The following is a 17,323-nucleotide window of genomic DNA, read 5'->3' on the forward strand; positions in this document are numbered from 1 at the left end:
GAAACTTGATGCATTGCTTTAAGAAATGAGCCTCTGGAAGCAAAGGAAGAAACTTAGACTCAAACTGAAGAAAGGATTAGTACTAAGAGACTTGTAAGACAATCTACAGACCTTACAAAATATCATTTCGCATGCAGGAAAAGCACACCAAAATGTTATATTTTGTGGTTATCAAATATATGACCAAAATACCAGATTAAACTAAAATGTTAACTTAACAAAAGAATTATCAGTGACTTCAGGCATTTGATCTTTTTCATTTGTCATGATTTTATGAATTTAATGCTCTCAAATATAATATCACTATATCACTTTAAATTTTACAAAGCAGCTTATAGATGCTAACTAATTTGATTACTGTAATATTTGATTTGATAATATAATCAAGATTTGTTAAACACAATGCAAAAATAGTATATGATTATGAAAAGATAATTTTCAGGCTATTTTTCCCCCACAAACTCAATGACAGATCATGAGTCACTAGGGTTGGAATTCCCTTTACATAAGCAGAGAATAAGAAACCAACTTAAGATGTCCCACTATGCAAAATGGATCAAACGTAATACTTATTTAATAATCTTCTATCAATACTCTTTCCACCCTAATCAAACACTTTTCCCTCTAATCTATAAAATTTTCTAATGAATTCCTGGGACATAGATAGTATTCTTCAGAATCTACATAGGCCACATCTTTAAAAACAACTGCTCACTTCTTATGGAAGAGTTTGGTAATCAAACTAAAAATGAACTAAATTAAGTCTAAGCAATAACCCAATTTAACAAGGTCTCTGGAATTTATATCAGCATTGCATTAGTACAGGTTTGAAATCTTGATGAAAACAAAAAATAACCTAATAGAATATGAAGAGGAAAATTTAGATGTATATATAATTATGATCTTCTAAAAGAAAAACTGTGGTCATCTATCTCTTGCAAACAATAAAGGCAGAATATTCCATAAACTTCAGCAAACTGTATTGCTTTTTGATTTAAAACATTATAGTAAAGAATTTTACCTCTAGTATTGTAATATTGATGGCAGCTGATGTTTCCCCTTCCCTTAATATCAGGGAACCAACTACTGGTATAAAATCAACTCCAGGTTCTGCTAAATTTCCATCTGTTTGATTCTTTAAACTAAGCATCCCAGGAACTGTAGCATAAGTGACATTAATAATGCCTGATTGTATTGGTGGGGAAAAAAAGAAATTTTCATTATTTAGTATTTTAAATTACTGTCATTTGATCTCTCTTAACTTAGTAGGTAGACACCTATATCTTTTCAACTTGAGCTTTAATTTGGTCAAATTCTATGTATTTTAAGTATGTATATCTAAATACCAGAGTTAATGGAATACAGTGTGACAAAGAAAATAAATATGCTGCTCTGACACATACTATGTGATCCTGGGCAAAAATAACTTAACTTCAGTCTACTAATCAATCCTCTAAAACTATAAGTTGCAAAACAGCTTAAAGAGGGAATTTCTTCTCCAGAAGTTCTCAACACCAATGAAACCACTGCTACAGATCAAGCAAATAAACAAATAAAAAACCTAACAGAAGTGCTTGTACCTAGACAGCATTTAATTGAACTTATTCATAGGATCATCCCTTTAGCATTGAAAGGTATTTCAGAGGTCCTGGATCCCACAGCCTCCCGATTCTCTTTCTGCTTTTCTCCTTTTTTTCTTTTCACTGACTCTTCTTTTTCTCTCAATCAGTCCCTTTTAACCAACAATACCCCCTCCTCCTAAAGGTCTCCCCTGAGCCCTCTTCATTAGTCTGTTTTTACACCTTCTTTCTTGATGATCCCAAACAGTCCTCCAGTGCATAACTTGAAAATCTTCCTCTTTAATTTCTTTGCTGAATTCACAATTATCCTCTCCAAATACCTAATAGTTATCAGAAGCACAAGATCAGTTTTTCTAAAACAACTCCATCATCTTCCCTTCATGCTCCTGACTTCACTCCCTTCCCAATCTATTTTTCCCAAATACTATGTTCTTCCTAGAATAAATTATTTTGCTGTTTTGAGCAAAAACCTCTTGATAGGAAAGTATTCTTATACTTTCAAGTGTCACCTCCAGTACTTAAAAAGGTTCATTTCACTTAATAAATGTTGAAATGAATGCTGAATCAAATATCATAAACAGGTCAAGAAATCTCATTTTTTCTGAGGTAACACAAACCTAAGGATCCAAATTCTCTGTTGATGAAAAGCTGGATGGTAATGTTTGCTTCTTGAACCAACACAAATCTTGAGGAAGGAGCAAAATTCAAAACCCCATGTGGTTCATCACTAGCCTCCACTGTCAGTACAGCTTCATATCCTTGGCTGTCAATTATAGCCATTCCAGTTAAAGAGATACCTGGAAAAGTCAACAGACTGCATAAGAAGTTTTGCTAATAATCTGATATTGTATCCTAAATTCTTGACATCTTTCTTCTATTCAATTTTTATGCTTGTCATTAGAAATTATCCAAAAAAGGGGAAAAATAATTTATATTTTCTACTCTTCCTACTCAACATTCTATATTTCCACCCCCAGAATTCTATGGATTATTCCTTGGAAACTTCTTGATTTTTATTTCCTTAATAGTTAAACATTAAATCTATTCACTAAGTACTGCTGTTATCTTTACTTGTAGTACTGATGTAGGCTATACCAGCAGAACTCAAGTACAAAATAAAGTCAATAAAGTAAGTGGACAAATAAGAAAGCAACGTCACAAAGATTTTTATGACCTAATTAGAAGAAATGGGACTGTTTCACTTTCATTAACCCTAAGCTTTTATGAAATTGGAATGGACAAATATTTTCAAGCTGTTCTGGATTTTCTTTGAAACCAAAAAATTCCAAGCTTCCATCTAATCTTTAAAAACATAAAGTTTAAAAGAATAACCCAGGGCAGTGGATAGAGCACTTGCCCTTGAGTAAGGAAAACCTGAGTGCAAAATCAACCTACACCCTCATTGGCTTTGTAACCTTGGACAAGTCACTTGACCCTACATGTCTCAAAAATAAATAATGATGAAAAATAAAAGAATAGTATAAATAATTGATGATACTTATTTTTTGTAGATAGGGATAATGATTAGTGACATCTTTCTCTTTCATAAGAGAGATTAAATTACAGAAATCATCCTTCAATTGGAGTCTAGGTTACCTTGTGTTCTGACATTGTACAAAATCACTTGGTATTCTTCCTTTTCCTCAGGAATATCGTCATCCAACAAATGCACCAAAAATGTTTGGTTTAGTGATCCCTATTACATACAAAGAGAAGAATGATGAATTATTATTATCATTATTAAAAATTGATCTTATATCTAGTATATAGAAAAGTCTACTCAATGCTAGTTCTGGAAATACAAGGTCATAATACTTGATTGGAAAGATGGAACTTTGTGTAGCCACAATGCTGTTTTATCCCTGGAACTTCTACCCTGAGGCTCCTACAGTTCTAATTAGTGATTACCTCAACCATATCTAGGACCAGTCCTAATCATGTTTCATTTTACTCAGTGGCCATCTGTTCACTAGAAGGCTTACAACTAGGTTCAGTACTCTCTTGTGGTTCAAGCACTCCTAGTATACCACCCTAGTACACCCTTAGTATATTATCTTTCTCAATAAGAATTTAATCTCCTTGAGGGCAGGCCTTGTTTTTGCTTAACTATTTGTATCCCCAGCCCCTAGTAAAGTTTGTGGTTCATATTAAGCAATGAATACATGCTTTTTTGTTCATTAATTTTAAAAGATAAATAGCACTACCAAAAAAAAATCTAAAGGTCATATAAAAGGCAAAGAAATAAGTGCTACAAGAGATCAGAGAAAGTGAATGATTGAGAGCTGAGATTATAAAGGGAAGGATCACGGAAAAAGATAAGACTTGAGGCAGGGTTAAGAAAGAAAGGTGGCATTTAGATAAGTAGTAAGAAAAGAGAAAACTAAGCAAAATTTTCAGGGTAGAAGCATGTGGGCATCAACAGAGAACATTAACTGTTCTAATTTGGGTAGAGTAAGGAGTTCATTTAGGAAAATAATGATAAGATCAGACAATGAGGCAAATCAGGTAGGGCCTTAGACATCTAAAGAGTTAGTTTAATCTGTTAACAATTTATAAATGGCAGCTAAGTGGCGCAGTGGATAGAGCACTGGCTCTGAGTTCAAATGTGACCTCAGACACTTAATTATCTAGCTGCGTGACCCTGAGCAAGTCATTTAACCCTACTGCCTTGCCAAAAAAAAAATTTATAGAGTTACAAACAAAGAGGTGTTTTAAGAACAATAATCTAACAGTACACAGCATGGACTAGAGTGGAAGAAAGGGATACCATTTTTCAGGGATACCATTTAGGGGACTAAAGCAATAATATAATTATAATGTAATAAGGATCTGAGTCAGCATGGAGGCAATGGGAATGGAAAAAAAGGAATGCTTCTAAGACTGATTAGCAAAGAAGGATAAACAGGATAATTATTGAGGGTGGGGAAAATGGAAGAGATATAAGAAATAAATCAGAATAGGTTATATTTTTATTCCAAATTTAATGCTTTCTTGTGAATAAATACTTTTATTTCAATAGACACCAGGAGGACTTGTATGAATAGGTCAAAAATGACACCAGATATCACCTAATAATTTTACCAATTATATATTACCATAACCCCTTCAAATTCAGAGATTACAAGAAAAAAGCAAAAAACTGATCTTACAGCTCCAAAATAATTCATTATGCTATGGTTTGCTGTTAAACTTATGCGATTTTAAATCACTAAGGCTAGATTCTAGGACAAACTTAAGGCCTGCTGTGTCACCCATGAGAAAATGATCTACATAAAGGAGTTCTAGAAGAAGTCTGCCACATGGTATTAGAAATGCAGTCTTCAGATATCCATCCTGTTGTTCTTACTATACATTTTTGGAGGGAGGAGAGAAATCCATGATTTTCTCTAAAAATTCACATCTATTATATGAAATTACCTCAAGAAAGAAGATTTCTCCACTAAAGTTAGCAAAGTTAAGCTCAAGATGTTGACCAATAATTTTCCAGTTAACAGTAACATTTCCTCGACCAGGGGGCATTCTAATTACATGGAATTCCAGATTTTCTCCTAAAAAATGACAAGAAGAATTATGTTTCCTTAATTGAAAATCACCTTTATATTTATACTCAACATAACCAAAAAGTCTAGGTATATATAAGAGTCTATCATCATTCCCCAGAATACTATAAAAATGTTTGTGCTAATTTGTTAAGCTTTAAAAATATTATTTGCACTCAGTAACAAAAATGATCTCCTTGAATTCTTGATGCATCCAGCTATTTCATCTTCATGAATATTAATACTTTAAAGTACATGCACACATATCCACCAATATATGTATATACTCCAATACTCCAAATTCTAAAATGAACTCAAGGCACAATACTTTTTATAATATTAAGTATACTCTCTCTTTACTCACCACAAATTCCTAATATTGAAATGTAATATTTTATACAATGTATATATGAAAATGTTTGCAAATACCTAAAAGATATATCTCTTTGGAAGCTAAGCTATGTAACACCATTATTTGTATTTTAAATGTAATAGAAAGATATTAATATCTTCAGGAAAATGAAGATACAAATAACCAATTTATTTATATTTTTTGTATTTGTATTTCGTATTTGTATTATAATCAAATACTGTTTTGTAATATTAGAGGGAACATGAGGTAAAAACAAAAGCAAACTTTCCAAAGATCAGAAAAATCTTCCCCCCCCAGACCCATTCCACAGCTGCAGACAGCACTTATTATTTACTGAAGTTCTATGGCACCATAGAAATATCTATTTCATAAATGTTAAATGATGATGACAATCATATGCTAATTAATAATTGTGTTTAAACTGAAATTTTATTTTTAAAATATGAAAAGCTAATATGAGTGATTAAAATCTAATGAAGGAGTTATATGGAGTCTCATTTAACTTTAATATGTACATATGTATATTATATATATATATATATATCTATGGGGATGGGTGTACCTGCTTATATAAGGACATGATTATATTTTTGTTAATATAAATTACATATATTTATGAACATTGTCTTTTTCAAATACCTTTAGGAAACAATAAATGTTCTTGTTCAACTTCATTATGATAAATAGTATAACAAATCACTGGTTTCTTGAGGTGGTAAAAATTGGAATCATATTTCTATCATCGGGGAAAAATCATTTCCCATATATATGAATGTCCTAGTAAAAATATTTTATAAATAAATACTTATTAAGTGTCTCCTATGTGCTGGATACTATGCTGAGCATTGCAAATATAAAAAAAGACAAAAAACAGTTCCTGCCCTTTAGGAGTTCAGTACCTAATAGCAAGGACAATAAGCAAACCACTGGTACAACAAGCTATAATCAGGAATAAAAGAGAAATAATTATAAGAGGAAAGATTGCAGAATAAAAAAATGTTTAGAGAGGCTTCCTATAGAAGAACTAAAAGGAAGTCAGAAGCATTCAAGGCATGACTAAAAGAGAAAATGCCCAGAGAGAAAAAAACTAAGTTTTCTTTCTTCATTCAATTACTGAGAAATAAATGAAATAAAAATAATAATTAGGAGTATTTTGAGCAACAGAGAGTAGAACAAGACAAAAATATCAAGGCGCTTCATGGTAACTGGCATTCATTTAATTCAATTCAACAAATATTGAGTACATATGGGCGATGCACTGCGCACTATTAAAAAGATATGTAAGTGTGGGAACACAGGCTATTCTAACGGCCATGACACAGGTCATTTCTAAATAACCACCACCTGGACACAATATCAGGTGCTGGCATGCCACCCTGAGAGATAAGGTGCACCAGAGTCCTTGAGAGCTGGTCTTTCTGCCCCACAGACCAAGGGAAGAGGACACAGCTGTGTTTAACCACCTCCCCCACTAACATACCCCCTTACCCTGTAATGCAAGTGCTGCAGACCCCGCTTGCCACATCCCCCATTTCCTCATTCTTCTTTGTTCTACCCTGGAAGACCTAACAGTATATATGTAGAAGCTAAGCAGTAATAAAATTGAGCTGGAGGCATAAGGCAGGGTGGCTTGACTCCTTATTCTCAGCTCCCCTCTGGGAGGGAGGTCATCACTGAAAGGGCCCCAAGGTGAAGCAAGCCACAACAAATGGTGCAGAAACCCGAGATCCCCCTCTGAAGGATGCCTCAGAATGCACTCCTCCTTGCTGGACGAGGTAAGTGCCCCACATCAACCGGTCTCCCATGGTCCCCTCGCACCAGTGACCCCACAGCTTGTAGAGCCCCCTATAGTCCCTTAATATAATGGGAAATGTTCCCCTTCTTCCCAAGATACCCAAATACGGGTTCTTAAATACCTCCTAAGTTCCTGTTGCCTGAAATGCTCTGAAAGAGAATGTAAGATAACACTCCAGGTGGTTTTGGCTTTGGCCCCCTGGATTGAAGCTGACCGTATGATGGACCCTGCCATTTGGGAGGCGCTTTGACACTTGCTCGCAGCGATGAGGTCCGTGGTGACTTTTCTCCCCCACTGCCCTTCTATCCTACTGTCACTGAAATACATGCCTGCCTTTCAGGGAGAGAGGAGGAACCTCAAAATATCTTACAGGCAGCCTTAGACACAGAAAAGGCCAGGGCAGAGAGCCCATGTCACCTCACTTAAGTCTGCAATGAGGGTACCCAAACCGATGAGAAATCCACTCACCCCACCCCAAGTCCTCCCCAATCCCCCGCCTGACAAACCACCCCCCCAAGCCTCCTCATCTCTACCCTGAGTTGCCTCAGGGAGACAACTGGATCCAACCTCCCCAACACTCCCTCCCAGGGCCACCCTGGACACACATTAAATTCCCTGACAAGACCACTGATGATGACTCCCCAGGCCCTAAACATCAAGATGCTACCCCTGCCCCCTCAGCAACAGCTAATGACTTCAAGATCCCTGTCAGATGAAAGATTTTTGCTGGGTCTATTGATAACCATTACCCACCCTCCCTTCTCCTCAAGGGGATTTTGGCACTCCCTGTCAACACGCTCCTCTTCTCATTCCCCTCCCCCACCCAGACCCATTCCACAGGTTTATGTAGCCTTTACAGATGCAAACAGAAAGCACTTGGGCTATGTAATCTACAGAAATGGATCATTATATTCACTCATAAGAGCCCCCACACCCAGTCTGTGCAATGGGCAGAACTACAAGCCCTGGCCTTGGTCTTGCCCACTTCCCTTCCTCCCCCATCCTAACACAAGGGAGAGGGTTTGCTTGTGTTTTTCCCCACAGATTGCACTGCCCCACTGTGGATACTCGACTGGCTGACCTGACCTACCTGTACCCCACATAGCAGCCCTGACCGAAAAGATGCAGAGAATGTCGCTAAACAACAATAGATGAGACCCAAGATGCACAGGATGGAGGGGGAGTAAGCAATCCAGGATGAGCTCCTCACCTTGGCAAAAATAGCAATGAACTTTAACACCAGAGGACATTTGTCACTCCACCAACTCCTTATTACTATGCTATTCCTGCTGAACACCCCAAAGCACTGGTCACCCCTCAATGGGCACTTATCCCCTCCCCCCGCTTCTGATTTCCACAGATCCCCTGGACCCCATGTAGAAGCCTCTATACATTTCGCATCGGTTCCCAACTCATTGTTTATTATGACTATCCAGGTCTTCCAGGCCATTAATGAAAAATAAGGGGGAGATGTGGGAACACAGGCTATTCTAACAGCCATGACACAGATCATTTCCAAATAACCACCACTTGGATACAATCTCAGGAGCTGGCATGCCGCCCTGAGAGATAAGGTGTGGCCGGAGTCCTTGGGAGCCGGTCTTTTCACCCCACAGCCCAAGGGCACAGGACACAGCTGTGTTTTATCACCACCCCACTATCGTACCCCCTTATCCTGTAATACAATAGACTGCTTGCGACATTCCCCATTTCCTCACTTTTCTTTGTTCTACCCCAAAAGACCTAACAGTATATATGTTAGAAGCTAAGCAGTAATAAAATTGAGCTGGAGGCATAAGGCAGTGGTGGCTTGACTCCTTATTCTCAGCTCCCCTCCAGGAGCTGACATGTAAGCCACTGTTCCTACTGCTGGCAAAGTTTTTTATAAGAGATAGTTTAAAAAGCATATAAGTATCTATAATATAAAGCAATCAGTGATTTCCATATGTTAGGCACTTTACAATTTCATTCAATCCTCACAACAACCTGTCCTAAACTGCAGTAAACAGAGGTTAAGTAATTTGCTCAATGTCACATAGCTAACATGCCTCACAGGCCACATTTGAATTCAGGTTTTCCAAACTCCAGGCCTGGCAATCTATCACTGCATCGCCTAACTTTATGGAAGTTTAAAGATTAGAAAACACTTTATATCCATTATCTCATTTGACCTTTCAACAACCTTGCAAGTTACTACACATTATATATATTGCCTATTTTACAGAAAAAGAAACAAAGGCTGATCAAGATTGCCCAGGATCACATTGTTGGCAAATATGAGAGATTAGATACGAACCTAGGTCTTCCTTGCTCATGCTTAGCAATCTATTCACTTTGACTATCACAAGTATGTTGGAATGGAGATTGTGGAAGTTTACAAAACTGACATCCACAAAAATCAAACAACATTTTAGCACTCAAAAAACCTGAAAAAATCTAAAGGAAAGGGCAGAGAGATGACTTATACTTTCTAATGAAAGGAACAGTTTTCCTAGAAATACTCTATTTTCTGAGACCATAAAGTTTCCACTAAGAAAAATCTGCAGAATTATAAAATTATAATGTATAATAATGCATAAATAAGTTTACAGGCACAAACTATTTTTATTAAGTGTCTACTATATGCTGGATAATATGCTGAGCATTGCAAATATAAAGAGACAAAAAAAAGTTTCTGCCCTTTAGGAGCTCAGTATCTAATGGCAAGGACAGTAAGCAAACCACTGGTACAGTGGCAGAAATGCATTCATGGTGATTCTACTGAAATAACTGCAGATCAAATTGGATAGAATTTTTTTGTTTGTTTGTTCCAAATATCAAAATACAAAGTATAAAAAGGAAAGTAAAAGAAATAATATCACTGTACTTTTCATAAAAAAAAATAAGAGATCTAAACTGACAGAACAGAAGCTTCCAATTAAATATATACAGACACTTAATAATTACCTAGCTGTGTGGCCTTGGGCAAGCCATTTGCCTTGCCAAAAAAACCCTAAAAATATATGTGTGTGTGTGTGTTTGTGTGTGTGTGTGTGTGTTTCATCTCCTATCCCCATGCCAGTTGGGTCTCCTCTATAATAAAATGAAAATGATAGATTGACATTTTAGAAACAATTGTAGGTATATAAATAATTTGAAGAAGAATTTGTCCATGTTAACAATAAAGATTGAAAATTTAAGAGTATTTCCAGTCTTGAAATACTGAATGTGAGCTTAAGGAATCATATTTCAAAGGTCAAGTGAAAGATGCTAATGTGCAAATCTTTACCTGAAGTTGATTCATGCTGTCTAAGAGAAGTAAAAATTTAAAATCCATCAAACATGACATGATGATTGTGATCCTGCAGAGGTCAGTAAATGAGCTGAATTCCAACTTTTATTTATAATGAAATTCATTATATCTTGTTTAAAACTATACTGAAATTCATCCTACTATATTTCTAAATTTCATACATTAAATTTGAAAGAAAGTAATATTCATCACTGTACTTCACATAAATTTCTTTTGTACAAAACGTAAAAATAAGATTCAACCATGATTCAATACCATGTTATAGAATAAAATAATTCCTTCTCATGAATCAAAAATTCAAGCTGAAGCTGAAGGTACATTGCTGTCCAAATATTAAATTTATTCATATAAATGAAAAAACTCTGTGAAGAACAGAAGTTATCAATGTAAGCCTCAAATTTCTACCCAATTTGATCTGCAGTTATCTATTCTATAGATATTCTAAATATCTATAGAATCATCATGAATATGTTTCTACCTCTAAAAAGAGTTATATACTTTGTGCCTCTAAATTTATCTATGCACTCTTATACATGGTACAGTTAAATTACATGTACAAAATGTCGAAGATGGCATATTTTCAGAAAGCAGAAAAATAAAATATTTAGAACACAGACAAGAATGTGAAAATAAAGCAATAAAACAGACATATCAAGAGTTGACATTTAAAAATTATATGAAATTTAGGGAGAACGAAGTTGAATTAAATTAGATATATTTAAATGCCATTCATCTATTTCTAGCACTTGTCAGAACACTGAAAAATAAACATTAAGTAAAAATCTTCAATTTCTATTTAATTTATACATTTATGCATGTGTATTACACTCTTTGTGTAGACTACTTGGTGAATACTACAGAAGACAAGATATGAGAAATAGCTAGGTGATACAATGGGTGGGATGCTGGACCTGGAATCAGAAAAATCTGAGTTCAAATGCGGTCTTAGACATTTAGTAATTGTGTGACCCTGGTTAAGTCACTTAACCACTTTGCCTCAGTTTTCTTATCTGTAAAACAAGAATAAAAATAGTACCTACTTCCAAGGTGGTGAAGATAAAGTGAAATAAAATTTTTAAAGAGCTTTGTAAATCTTAAGTGCTATATAAATTCTAGTTATTAGGATTTAGATAATGTAAGTATAATGTGGCTTATGGATTTTAAAGTGCCAAAGAGTAAAACATTCAAAAGAGATCCCTCCATAACCCAATGTTAACAAATTTGTGTCATCAGGGTGACAAGACCCAGTCAACTTCTATTTCTCCAATCTCCTAAGAGATCTGATCCCAAACCACACTCTTACTCATCATTTTCAATCTTTACTTCACATTGGCTCCTTCACTTCTGTCTTCAAACATGGACAGTTTCCCTGTCCTGAAAGAATTTTCCATCACTTATTACTCTTACAGCTATTTCCCTCCTTTCATAACTAAACTCATTCCACATGGAGATTATAATTCTTGTCTCTATTTCTTCACTTCCTTTCCTGGATAACCTCTCAAACCTGTTTTTTCCTGTCACTTCTGAACCTACTACAATACTTTTAAAGCTAAATCCTTAAGTCCTTTGCTTTTCATCTTTCTGAGAATTTTTTTTGGCTGTTTTTTTGGACAAAATTAGTCATCCTCTATTTCTCCAAACTCATTTCTGTTGGATTCTAAGGCATTATATACTGATCCTCCTAAACCTTTCACCATCAATACATTAGAGAATTAAATTAAATGATGTTAGGTCTGAGGGAGACAAAGGGGAATTAGGGAAGGTTTCATGGAGGAAGTAATATTTGAGTTGCGTTTTATAGAACTCAACAGACAAAGAGGAGGATCTTCCCAGGCATAAGAAATAGCATGGACAAAGATATGAAAGAAAGGAAAAAAAAGAATATTAACATCCTGCAGTGAAAGAACACTGGAAAACATCAGAAGATTAGGATGCTTACTACTTGTGTAACTTTGAAGTCTTAAATTCCTATGTAAAACGAGAAATTAGACTGGATGATAGGGAAGTTATTTTTCATTTCTAAATCAATGATCCTATGGTTCTACTCTTCTTATAAGAGAACCATTGCAAGGTTTTGAACAGAAGAGTGACAAGAGTAGATCACTCAATAAGGGCATTCATTGAACTATTCCTGTGAAAGGGAAATTAAAGAAAGAAGTGGATGGAGAAAATATATGAATAGTCCTTATCTCAAAGTGGGAGGTAAAGGGGCTCTATATTAGGATGGGAGCATGGAAGATAGAAGAAGAGATGGATGTAAAAGATATTTCAAAGGTAAAACTGATTGGATTTTAAAACTGAGGAGCTTAAAAAAACTGGGAGTAAAGGAGAGAATGTATCAAATGCTTTGAACATGGGAGACTGGGTGAATAATAGTACAAGAAATAGAAACAATGTAGCCTGATACAGAAGAATGAAAATGCCCTGCTTCTGGAGTCAGAAAACAATGATTCAAGTTCCTTCTCTGATGCTTACAACCAGTATGACCTTGGGCAGATTACTTAAAACCCATTTTCTAAGCCTCAATTCTCCTGTAGGAGATTGCATTAAAAGTTCATCTAGTCTTTTCCAAGACTAGAACTATGATTTCATGATCATATTTAACTGGAAAGATCAGATGGGTTGGCATACTTAAGTTTGAGATTTCCTATAGATTAGTGGAGATCAAGATTTAGAGCTTGGTAAAGATTACAGCTAGAAATGCAGACTTGCAAGTCATCTGCAAAGGGGCGATATTTGAAGGCATGGAAGTGAAAGAAACTGCCATGGGGACATGAGGTGGATGAGAAGAAGAAAATTATCAGAAGTATCCAATACCATATGAAGATCATAGATGAATTCTAACAATAGTACATTGAATCTGGCCATTACATCATAGGTAACCTTTGAAAGAAGAGTTTTTTAAGAGTAGATTCATATTATAAGGGACTGAGGATCAAATAGGAACTAATAAACTGGAGGCACGTGTTGGCAAAAACTCAAGAATTTAGTCAAAGAATTGGAGACTCAATGGCATAGAATGTTAAGAAAACTTTTTGTGTTTTTAGGGTTAAGGCACATTTGAAATTTTTTTTAATATTTAGGAAGTATATAGGAAGAAGCCAGTGAAAAAGGAGAGGATTATGATGCATGAATGAGGAGGAACAAGATCACAGAGATGGAAGGGAATAGTCATTTCCAAAGTAAAGATTACTCTTCACAATTAGGTGAAGGAGAGGGGATGATAATGATGAGAACTTTTAAGGAAAAGGGGAGTTGAGGGAGATTAAACCAGTAACTTAGGTAGCTAAGATATCTGCTATTAAGTTTGGGGCATATAGGTATAGTCTTGGGAGCCAAAGTTAAGAGGAAAAGGCTGGGACAGATATTAACAGGAATGATCCAGGAGTTGATAAAGGTAAAGTTAAGGGCCTTATGTAGTAATTGAAAAAAATTCATCTCAGATTTTGCATCATAAATTTTTGGTAGATGAAGTAACAACAACAACTATTATCATCATCATCATTATTATTTTCATCTTATCTTTTTCAATGGAATACAACAAAAAAAAGCCCAGGAACAAGTTCCTATCCTCCTAAAATTCTTTTATACTTAATGTTCTGAAGACTCTTGCATCAGTGTATAAAATGACTGCTTTTTTCTAAGTAAAAGTATGGGACTATCAGTTCATCTTCTATCAGCTCAGCAAAAGAATGTTCAAGGCAACTCTAGGAGCAGACAAGAAAATAGGAATCATATTGTTTCGCAAACCTTCCACAATATTTTTATTTCTTTCACAAGATTTCAATGTCTTGAATACTTTTTATTCTACAAAACTATTAAAAACACTGTTTTCAAAGTTTCATGGATCATCATTATTTCCAGTCAATTGTGGGAAAAAAATTTGCCTGAAATAATGCTGCCGTACAGTTTATTTATTGAATTCTCATGGATATTTTGAAGTACAATGATTTGTCATGGTTAGTTTATGAAAAATACAAGCTGCTATGGTTTTAGTCACCAGGCTGAGTCACGTTGGGCATTTGACAGGTACTAAATATTTGCAACTTGAATTGATGTGTACTAGTCTTTCTTTTATAAACTTGCTAAATCTCCACTGATCAAATTAGAGTTCCTTAAGAACAAATCTGCCACAATTTCTGGTAGTAATGACCTGATCCTGAATTTCCTAACATTAAAAACCTCAATATTAAAAAAATCTCTGTGACCCATCTATTTACTCAAAGCATCTTTAATGACATATTACTGGGTAAATTCATTGGGATGTCACCTGTGGGGGGGCATTTTGATTCCATTCAAATCATAGCTCTTACTATTACTATTACTACTACTACTACTACTACTACCACCACCACCACTACTACTACTACTACTACTACTACTACTACTACTACTACTACTACTACTACTACTACTACCACTACTACTGCCACTGTACTATTACCACAAGTATTAGATCTTTTGAGTATTTTTTGTTGGTTTATGGAAATTCTGATGTATCTTCTTTAGATATTTGGGGTGTTTTAGATAAAAGGATAAGCAGAGTCAAATTATCAGATGGAAAAAAAATATATATATACACACATATAGACATGTGTGCACATGTATATATGTATTATTACAAATCTTATAAGGAGGTTAATTAATTAACTTAATGAAAATTCCAGAGCTAGTAAGTTTTTAAATGATACTAAAACCCAGGTTTTCTTATCCCTACTACATTGTACTTTCTACTCAAGAAATGATCGTAGGAATATTTTATAATGAAATGAGATTTTACCTAAAATATATTATCTGCTGTTAGTTTATTAATAATGTTCTTAATGCTCACTACTATATCAGTGCCTCTGCTAACTATGTGATCACCTTAACTTGACAACTAACTGTTGATTGTGCATATAAATCAGAACCATTAATGAAATTTGAGTGTTAGTAATTACACAGTACATAGTAGGATGCAAAACAATGATTTACAATAATGTAAAAAAAATGTTTACATTGTAATTACAATGATTTTTAAAAACTTATTTTATATATATTCAAATTATATCATGAAACAGAACAAGATGAAATAAATGTTTTGCCAAATAACATAGCAAAAACTATCACTGTAATTCATTTTACATAAACAGATTCTACTTTAAAATAAAGATGCCAAAGAAGTATGTTAGCCCACAAAATGTGTTTCATTAGTACAAGAAAAATGGTTCATTTCCAGGTTATCTTCAGTGTGGTAAAAAAAATTCAGCTTCAGCAATTCTCATAAGAAATATCCACGTCAGAGAAATCACAGATTCTTAAAGTATTAAATGTGTGCATTAAAGAACTGCACATGACAGTCAATACTACTTATGGATAGAATAAAATTGTATTCTGCCTAGGAAAAAAAAGGGAAAATAAATACTTTCTACATAAATCTGAAGGACTAACTTGACACCTTATTGCCTTTGCACAGAAAGCTGATTGTAAAATTGTTAACTTGATCCTAAAAAAAATTTACAGTACAGTTTTGCTTTTCTCCCCACTTTTGCAATGAAACTGCCAATTATCAAAATGTAAGTTGATGCAATTTGCAGTTCACCTTTTCTATTTCATCTTCTGCCATATTTGTTTGCTGTATTGAGCTTGGAAGGTGTGTTTCCACCATGAACACTGGAATGAGAGGTAACTAATGGCCCAGAAATACAATTGGTAGACACCATTTACTTTGAAAACTGAAATTTCAATATACATTTAAGTGAAAATTTATTTATAGGAAGCCAAGTATCATAGCATCTCAAACTTCATTCATACCTGATATTAATCTTAACAAAACTATGAAAGGAACAAATATTAAAAGCTTTCATATGAATGAATAATGTCCATGGAAAAAGACAATGAATGGAGTAAAAAGAAAAAAAAGAACTTACCTTCATGACCTATAACAGACCTGGAGCTTGTGTGAAAACTAAAAATTCCTGCAACATGATCATTGGCCAAAATGTTCACTGTAACAGTATCAAAACTAGGCAAAATACGACTCCCACCTTCAGTGTAAACCAAACTAACTATAATGTTTTCATCATCCTCAGGTTCAGAGTCATCTAAAATGGTCAAAGTCACAGTCTTTTTGGTTTCACCTAAAATAATGAAATGAACAAAAGTGCTATAATCACTTATTTTCAAGATCAATTCCAATTCATCATTTTCATAAGTGCTATGGACAGCTAACCCTGTTGAACCAGTATTCATACTTGAAGTGATTTTCCTTGAGCATAAACCTTTGTCATTATCATAATCAATAAATCCTAGTGTCTTTCAATTGCCTCTAAGAGTGCAGGCTCTATTTATTTTTGCCTTTATATTCCCAATATTTCATATATTAACTGGCACACAGTAAGCACTTAAAAACTTGACTTGGCTTTCAAAATCTTTCAGTAATTCCCTTCGCAATATATCATCTTCTTTTCTACACCATACAATTCAGTCAAAATAATCTCTCTATAACACACACCCTCTCCCTTTTGTTGGCTGGCTGTTCTCATGCCTAGAATATGTTCTCTCCATCAATGCTTCACAGAATCTCTTTCTTCATTCAAGTCACAGATCAAGCACCATTTTCTGCATGAAACCTCTCCTGAACCACCAACTGTCCAACTTTTCCATAACTACTTTGCATAAAATGATCTCATTTTTTAAAAATATTCTGTATATATACATATATATATATATATATATATATATATATGTATATACACACTTTGT

General features: G+C 34.6%; 1 protein-coding gene across 4 annotated transcripts in view; it reads right to left on the minus strand.

The window, feature by feature from the left end:
• LOC141502675 (adhesion G-protein coupled receptor V1-like) overlaps positions 1 to 17,323 on the minus strand; it is a 456,940-nt gene that overhangs the window by 282,735 nt on the left and 156,882 nt on the right. For all 4 annotated transcript variants that reach the window (XM_074207517.1, XM_074207518.1, XM_074207514.1 and 1 more), the window contains 5 exons: positions 16,489 to 16,698; positions 4,998 to 5,128; positions 3,177 to 3,276; positions 2,198 to 2,377; positions 1,022 to 1,185 (listed from right to left, as the gene is read on the minus strand). In XM_074207517.1, coding sequence (XP_074063618.1) covers positions 1,022 to 1,185; positions 2,198 to 2,377; positions 3,177 to 3,276; positions 4,998 to 5,128; positions 16,489 to 16,698 — 785 coding nt within the window. The remainder of the gene's footprint in view (positions 1 to 1,021; positions 1,186 to 2,197; positions 2,378 to 3,176; positions 3,277 to 4,997; positions 5,129 to 16,488; positions 16,699 to 17,323) is intronic.

This window comes from Macrotis lagotis, chromosome X (assembly GCF_037893015.1).
Source record: "Macrotis lagotis isolate mMagLag1 chromosome X, bilby.v1.9.chrom.fasta, whole genome shotgun sequence".
Classification (NCBI taxonomy): domain Eukaryota; kingdom Metazoa; phylum Chordata; class Mammalia; order Peramelemorphia; family Peramelidae; genus Macrotis; species Macrotis lagotis.